We start from the raw sequence: 8,788 nt of genomic DNA, 5'->3' as shown, positions 1-8,788 counted from the left end.
CCTCTCTGGTCAAATTGAAATAAATAAATGAATGAATAAATAAATAAAGTTAAATAAAATAATTTTAAAAATAGTAAGTAAAATTAAATAATTCTTTAAAAACTATATATGTAATATAACCTATGATTACTACAATGAAAATGTATTGCAATATCTATTGATGTTGTAAAATATTTTTCCAGATGATTCCTTTCTTTATATTTTTTTTTTTTGGAGAGGTTTTTGCTATAGGTTGCGTGCGCTTGCCAAAAAGACAAAGAGAAACAGAGACACAGAGAGTGAGAAATCACCCCCCCAGGTGGGATGGCCATGCCACAATCCCTTCTCCTTCGTTCTCCTCTCGGGATCTTGGGCACACAAGCGCATCTGCCTGGTGTGAGTTTTAGCCACGGGGTCTGGGACTCAGTTGACTGCATGGGAGTCCAGCGACGTAGCCATTACGCCATCTGCTGGTCCCCCTTTCTTTAAGTTCTTAGGGGGGAAATGCAGTAAAAATTCTGAGAAAGAATTAAATAAAAATTACATCGGTAAGAGACAAATGCTTCATCATTCTCCTATCCCATGTGGGATAACTACCTTAACTACTAGGCTGTGGGGTGAGCCTGAAAGGTAGGCTTTTAGGAAGAAATTAGGATTAAGGTTGTCAGGGCAGGGCCCTCATGATTGACTCATGGCAGGCTATGAGGAGCGGGAGTGTGTGTATGTGAGAAAGAGAACGGCTGGAACAGCCCACACTCTCCTGCCTACCACCATGGTGGGATGAAGCCAGAAGACCCTACCAGAAGTGGCCCCGGAACTTGGACCTCTAACACTGAGGTGAGTACGTCTCAACTTTTATCAGCCCCCTAGCTTCAGGTGTTTCCTGACAGTAGCAAGAGAACCAAGTGGAACGCCCGGCTGCAGTAAAGGAGCGGGACTTGGGTGGAAAGGGGGCGTACTGATGACCATTACCTTGCCAGCAAGCCCCAACCACGAGCTGCGTGTCGATCTTGGACGGATGGAGAGGGTAATCTTCAGTCACAGAGAAGGGCTCCTGGGAAGCACCGTCCACATAGAGCGTCACACTTGGGAATTCCACATTGAGGACGTAGTGGTGCCATTCCTCATCACAGACCTACAGAGACAGAGGGAAGGGTTAGGATCATGAGATATCAACCCTTCTTCTCAAACGAAGACACATCAGTGAGAGCAAGATGACTAGATATGGAAAACAAGTCAACCGTAATGACTATCTACCTAACATGAAAAGGATTTTTAAGAAGTCTAACAACAAAATATTCTGTAAACAGAGCTCACCAAAAAGAGCCAAGGCAACGCATCATCTCTAGGGTACACCAAACCAGGTGGCATTCGCTGCTCACCTGCCACAGGACAGGCTCCAAAACAGGGAGCTGCCAGCTCGGCTCCGCCAAGAGCACAGCACCAGAAGGTGCTTATTCGGCAGCTGGTTCGGCCTGCCAAGTGGCCATTCCTTTTCTGATCAAAATAAAAAGCGCCGCTCATCTCAGAACAAGGCACACAATAACCCAAGCACTTTGTGTCTCAATTCCAAGTTGATGACTAAGTACACAAGCGCATCCAGCCAGACAGCATGCCACACGGAACCAACCTCCTTCCCCATCATGAACGAGCATGCAAATACACACAAACCAACTGCAGAGCAGTCCCTTATCCAGATTCTGATTCACATAAGCAAATCATAAAAACAAACACATGTATAGAACCATCTGAAATGTGAACGTTGGATATCTGACAATAATAACAACTGCTAGTTTTCTTACACCATAAAAAAAGATAAGCATATGCTTGTCTTTTAGAACTACACAATAAAATATGTATGTCTACAGAGAATGAAATGACGCATTTAGGATCTCTTGAAAATTAAGTAATTTTTTGAGAGTAACAAAAATTATTAACAGTGAGGGGTAACAATGATAAAATAAGATTCACCAAGAACTGTTTGTTCACTGCTGAAGCTACTAGATGAAAGATTTATACTGTCATTCTTTTTTGCCAATTTTGCTATAAGGCACCTGCACTTGCCAGAGACAGAGAGCAGCCCCAGGGGGACGACCATATTGCAATCCCTTCTCCTCTGTTTTACTCTCAGGATTTTCTTAAGCTGTCAGGTCCAGGATTCAAACCACGCAGTTGGCCATGTACCTTAACCACCACACCACTGGCCGGTCCGCTCTAATGATCACTTTTTATACTTATCTGTCTAGTTTTATGGATGTCAAAAACTTCCCACAATGAAGTTTTATTTTTGGTTTTTTTTTTTTTTTTTGAGAGAGATTTTTGCCATAGGGCACATAGGCTCACCAGAGAGACAGGAAGTGAGAGATCATCCCTCAGGGAGGATGGCCATGCCACAACCCTTTCTTCATTCTCCTCCTGGAATTTTGGCCATGGACGTGCATGTGCCTGGTATGAGTTTTAAGCCACTGGGTTCAGGTCAACTATGTAAGAGTCCAACAATCTAACCGCTATGCCATCTGCTGGTCCCCCCACAATAAAGTTTTTATAACATGTAATCAGAAGAAACTAAATATGTAATACAAACTACAATTACTACAATGGAAATTTCTGCAATATCTATGTTCAACACATTTTTCCAGACTATCTTTCCTTAGATGCTTGGAGGAAAATGTGGTAAAAGTTCTGAGAAGAAGTGATTGATGTAAATAAAAATTACATCAGTAGGGCCAGCAGGTAGCATGATAGTTAAGGCACTGGACTCCCACATGGCCAACTTCAATTCAAGTCCCAGATCAGGCAGCCTGAAAATCACAACAGGCAGGCCCAGCAGATGGCGGAGTGGTAAGTGCTGGACTCCCACATGGCCAACTATGGTTCAAGTCCCAGACCTGATGGTTTGCTTTCTCACTTTCCCTTTCCCTTTCTCTCTCTCTGTGACTCTCTCTGGTCAAATTAAAATAATAGTAATAACAACAAGTAAAATAAATAATAATTTTTTAATAATTATTTTATTTAACTTTATTTATTATCATCATCATTTTCCAGTTTGACCAGAGAGAGACAGAGAGAGAAGGAAAGTGAGAAAGCAAGCCACCAGGTCTGGGACCTGAACCGTGGTCAGCCATGTGGGAGTCCAGCACCTCAACCACCATGCCATCTGCTGGCCCAATAAATAATAATTTTTTAAAAATCACAACAGGTGTGTGTGCATGTGCACCCGAAATCCCAGGAAGAGAATGAAGGAGAAGAAACTGGCATGGCCATCCCTCCTGGGGGGTGATTTCTCACTTTTTATGTCTCTCTTTCTCCAGTAAAAGCACATGTGCCCTAAAAACCTTTAAAAAAAAATTACATCAGTAGGAGACAAATCCTTCACCTACAATCACATACTCTCTTCCTTTCCCATTTATGCTTTTACATTTGTATCTATCTTGGGACCATTTCAGACCATGTATTTTAGAGACTACAGGCACATATACTATACATCAGCTTTTGCCCACTCGACCCCCGGAGCCAAATAAAACTAACAGGCCCAGGCTAAAGGTTCCCTGCTTGTCCCAACACTGTATCAAGAGAAGAAATTGTGTTGTAATTTTAATGAGAAAGCTTTCTTGGTTTATAATACACTCTCTGATCTCCTATTATACATGGATTTGCTTTTTATCATAGCAACTGTTGGAAAATTGGCTGTACAAAGACATGACATCATCGAAAGGAATGCAATGTGATCAAATGTCAAACCTCTAAACTACCTCAAGCTAGCAGTTTGTGTGGAATCTGAAAAATGTCGGGATTGTTATATCCTTAGAAATGTAAACTGTCCTGATTTCCTTAGAAATTTAAACTGTCCCTCAGTGCTCTGAACTGCTGAGTCACCCCAGGGATCTTTGGCTCAGTTTGGGAGCCAAGGCCTTAAGCTAAGAATAAATAAAAATAAGGATTTCAATTCCAACTTTTTAAGTAATTGCTGTTATTCAATACAAGTATTTTGAATTTAAACTATACAATATTTATTTCAATACTTTATCTATAAAATACATACATGCTGAAAAAAATACTTAGGCTTCCGGTGGAAAAAAGCTAAATGGATTTAATATGCTATCTTATTACACACAGACACAGAAATCACAAACTCATGAATAGACACTGGCTGGACAAGCCAGGAATGTGCAAGGTTTCAGCACACTGTTAATCTCTCTTAAAGGGCAATCATGGGGCCAGCAGGTGGTGTGGTGGTTAAGGCACTGGACTCCCCTATGGCCGACCACCTTTGGAGTCCTGAACCCAGTGGCTTGCTTTCTCACTTTCTGTCTGTGTCTCTCTGGTCAAATTAAATACAAATAATAATAGGAAATAAAATCAAACAAATAATTCTTGGGGAAAAAAGATAACCATTAATGGGTTTTCACTCACCTGATTCAACTTCCAGTGGAATTCTGCAGGTTTGTATTTCTTCTCCTCAGAAGGGTCCTGCCGGAGGAGGAAAACCAGCCGGCACCCGTGGACGTAGAGTGAATAGTGGTGCCGATTCATATCTGCAAAGACAGTTTCTATGGGTAAACTGCCAACGTGAGAGCCAAGAGAGAAATAAAAGCTATTTCTTAACAGACTTTGAAGACACAATTTTATCTGCATTAATTAACTCTCCAGTGGGGCCATGGCAGAGTTTAGCAATACATACACTTGGGTTTTCCTGCGAAGCTGGGCCCATCGTAACTGCTGACAACCCACTGGGTAAAAATGACTAATGTCCAAATGCCGACGCTCTCTCCCATGGAGAAAATGCGCCTGGCATGAAATACAGAGCAGTGTACACGACAGCTAGCCTACAGGAGGCTTTGGGAAGGTAAAGTCACCTGCCTCCAGCGTCTACCCCCCTGGACACCCCAATGTGCCGCTATTTACAGAGAAAAATGACTTACCTGTTTTGTCTGAACTGCAAAGAATTGTCTCTTTCTTCCTGCCAAAAGGACCGTGCCTCATCCACACAGAAATCGTGAAAGGCTCTTTGGGGTTGACTGAAACAATGCCGTCTGGGATCCTCACTGCTTGAGTGCCATTGAACTCAAAGACCTGGTCACTGTCGTGGCCATTGTCAGTGGGGAGGCCGATGGTCCAGTTCAAGGAGCTACTTGGGGAGGGAAGCAGCTCGGCAGTGCCGGTCGCCGCACCTAAAACCAGAGATGTACACATAAACGATGTGAAGGAGGTAAAATGCACCTACGCCTTTCAAAAGCACCCTAAGGGACCATCCTAACCTTGTGGCTATACTACTTGCTAGTTCCAGTTTGCTTTCTCCAAAAATAAAAGTTGTTTTATTTTGTTTTTGTGTAATTTGCTATAGGACAGGTGCACTTGTGTGTGTGGGGGGGTGAAAGTGAAAAACTGAATCACGCCTGGGGGGATGGGCACACCACAAACAATCCCTTCTTCTTTTGGGATTTTGGGCATGCATGCACATGGTCCAGGCGTGTTTTTTAAGCTGCAGGGTCTGAGATTCAAACCATAGAGTCAGCCATGTGGGATCCAACCCCTTAACCACCACGCCACTGGCTGGCCCCCCAAATAAAGGTTTTTAATTACCAGAAATAACAATTATAAAATAACTGTGGATGTTTTTTTGTTTTGTTTTGTTTTGTTTTGTTTGAGAGGATTTTGCTATAGGGCGTGTGCGCTCACCAGACAGAGAGAGAGAGACAGAGAGACAGAAAGCGAGAAATCACCCCCGCCCCCCGCCATCCCTTCTCTTCCATTCTCCTCTGGGGATCTTGGGCACGCATGCACACGTGCCCGACGTGAGTTTAAGCCACGGGGTTCAGGACGTGAACTGCGGTCAACTACGTGGGAGTCCAGTGACATAGCCATTACGCTAACTGCTGGCCCCCTGCAGATGTTTTTATAAAGAGAGGGCAAGACAAAAAATATCTTTTTTAAAAAGAATTATTTAATTTTATTTATTATTATTTAATTTGACAAGAGACACACAGAGAGAAGGGAAAGTGGTAAAGCAAGCTGTTAGGTCTGGGACTTGAACCATGCCCAGCCACACGGGAGAGTCTAGCCCCCCCGCCCCCAACACAAGTCTTTTAATCCTGCCCAAATATATACTATTTGGGCATAAACATTGCCAGTCCTTTCTTCTTCTTCTTTTTTTTTTTTTTTTTTTTAAGGTTTTTTTTATAGGGCATGTGTTTTGTAGAGGTTTTTGCTATAGGGTACTTGCACTTGCCAGAAAGACAGAGACAGAGAGACAGAAAGCAAGAAATCACCCCCTAGGGGGTTAGCCTCACTGCAATCCCTTCTCCATTCTCCTCTTGGGACCTTGGACATGCAAACACACACACACGGTGTGAGTTTAAGCCGCTAGGTCCGGCACTCAAACCACAGCTGACTACATGGGAGTCCAGAGACATGGGTCCAGAGACATGGCCATTACGCTAATCGCTGGTCCCAGCCAGTTCTCTCTTTCTAAATGTATACGTATACAATATAATTTTGTAAAAATGGAGTCTGGCTAGGTATATTCAGACTACATGCATATATTCCTATTGTTACTCTTCCATAACATAATTTAAAATGTCTGAATAGCATTTCACTGCCCAGATAAACCGTATTTATTTAAACCAACCTCCCCGGTAGACAAGAAGTTGTTCCTCATTTTTTTTCTATTATAAACCTTGCCATGGTGAGCACCTGTGTGTCCACATGATTATTCACTTAGAATAAATTCTTAGAAAAGGGATTACTAAAAACATGAAAAAATGTTTATTGTTGTTGTTGTTGAAATATTTGCTATAGGATGCATGTACTTGCTGGAGGGACAGAGACAGACAGAAAGTAAGATACCACCCCCTATGGAGGATGGCCACGCTGCAATCCCTTCTCCTCCACTCTCTTCTCAGGATTTTGGGCACGCATGCTCATGTGCCCAGCATGAGTTTCAAGCAACTGGGTCCAGGACTCGAACTGTGGTCAACCATGTGAGGGTCCAACAACATAACAATTATGTCGTCCCAGGACATGAAAAACTTTTTACAATCTTTGTTATACATTACCAAGTTGAAGTTTTTTTTTTTAATTTTTAAAAATTTTCTTAGTTATTTTTATTTAACTTTAATTTATTTATTATTTTAATTTGCTATGGGGCATGGTGCTCATCAAAGAGAGACAGGGAAAGTGAGAAAGCAAGCCATCAGGTCTGGGCCTTGAACTGTGGTCAGTCATGTGCAAGTTCAGCATCTTAACCACGCCACCTGCTGGTCCCACCAAGTCCAAAATTAAAAAAAAAAAATCTGTTCACAGAAAAAAAGAGCCTGCGAGTTCTCTTAGTCACTTGGTCCTTGATTCCCCCGTTCTGAGGAGCAGCATGGCATGCTGAACCAGCCTGGTTTTATTGGTAAGACCACAGTTGAAATCTCAGCTCTACCACTTCCTAAACATACAGCATTGGGCAAGCTACTGAATATCCCTTAGATTCAATTCCCCTATAAAAATAAGGTCAAAACCTTCTACCTCGGAGGCCTGGTGGAAAGCTTAAGTTTAAATTCATGTGGAAGTGCCTGGTGCACTGTAAGCATTCAGACACGAATTCTTTCTATTCTTCCTAATCATAAACTGTTCTGCTGAGAAAATGTTCGTTTAATACCATAAAAAAGAATAGTGTGAATAGAAAAAATAGGACAGACGCGTAAGATTGCTGGGGAAGGTCACAACGTGACCGTGGGATGCCTTTCATCACCTTTTATCATCCAGTAAGCTTCGTGGCATAAAAGTCTTGAACAGAGTGAGATCAGTTTTCTTAACTGAGAAGACAAGTACGGGTTATGGAAGCTCTCCAGGGAAAGTAGAGTTCGGGAGAAGAATCTGAAATATCAACTGCTGTCTATGATACCAGGCACACAGTAATGCATAAAAAGCTCTGTTCCCTGCCTCATGGAGTTTCCAGTCTCCTGGATCATCAAAAAAACTGACTGTTCTAAGTGTTTACATACAAAGAAAGATGAAGTGGACTGTGGAAGTCCTTAGTGTTGAGCTCCACAGAGGGAGAGGTGTGTTAGAAACCTGGCTTAGTTTGGGGGATAAACAGAAGAATGCCCCGAAAGGAGCTGTGGACACTGATCGACGCTTCTGCAGTCGAGAGGAGAGTACAGTCATTCCCAGAAATGGAATGGCCAGTGCAGTTTTCACAGGAGAGTCTAGAGAAGGGAGTCTGCTGTAGATCTGTCGCTGTCTACAGAAGAGCTATTTCTCATTGACGGGAGATGATTACAGTTCTTCCTAAAACAGATGGCTGCTCTTTTTCTAAAGAGAGTAACGCTACAAACCATAAAGACGGCTGCTACCTGCCTTGGAAGATGCCCTGGTAAACACTGTGCAGAGGACAGCTCCCACACAGCTGTCTTCCCGAGTCTGCCCAATATTTCATGTAGAAGCTTTTGGCACTGCTGAAAACCTCTAGCATGAAAGAAAAGAAGACTGAAACAGCTTTCAGTAACACAGGAAGAAAAATTCACTAGCGAATTTTTCACGTTTTTGACGAGAAGGTCCATGATTTGGGAAACATGCACTGAGCCGATGTGATTACGATTAGAATCATGGATGAGCGAGGACTGAGACTAGTTCAGAGGAGCGCCAGCACAGGGCCCCCGGAGTACCAGCTCATGCCCGGACTCCAGATTCAAGAGTACCTATGGCTTGGGGAGCAGAAGAAGGCTAGACCCAGAACCAGACCAGCCCTGACAAAGGAACTAACTATTTCTTCAAATCTTGGACAACATGATTTGGACACAAAGAATAAACAGGTTCAGCA

The 8,788-nt window shown here is 42.8% G+C and overlaps 1 protein-coding gene and 1 pseudogene across 4 annotated transcripts in view; one reads left to right on the top strand and one right to left on the bottom strand.

Annotated features, from left to right (window-relative positions):
• Window positions 1-8,788, bottom strand: part of CLSTN1 (calsyntenin 1) — a gene marked incomplete at its 5' end in the record, with an annotated part of 50,399 nt that overhangs the window by 14,741 nt on the left and 26,870 nt on the right. For all 4 annotated transcript variants that reach the window (XM_014586581.1, XM_014586584.1, XM_014586583.2 and 1 more), the window contains 3 exon segments: window positions 952-1,114; window positions 4,393-4,514; window positions 4,902-5,150. In XM_014586581.1, the coding sequence (XP_014442067.1) occupies window positions 952-1,114; window positions 4,393-4,514; window positions 4,902-5,150 (534 nt within the window).
• LOC102489590 (translation initiation factor IF-3, mitochondrial pseudogene) overlaps window positions 8,266-8,788 on the top strand; it is a 1,134-nt pseudogene continuing 611 nt past the window's right edge.

The sequence above is a fragment of the Tupaia chinensis genome, unplaced genomic scaffold, assembly GCF_000334495.1.
Source record: "Tupaia chinensis unplaced genomic scaffold, TupChi_1.0 Scaffold000146_1, whole genome shotgun sequence".
NCBI classification, from domain to species: domain Eukaryota; kingdom Metazoa; phylum Chordata; class Mammalia; order Scandentia; family Tupaiidae; genus Tupaia; species Tupaia belangeri.
Note: the sequence above shows the minus strand (reverse complement) of the source record. Positions and strands in the feature narration are given on the sequence as shown.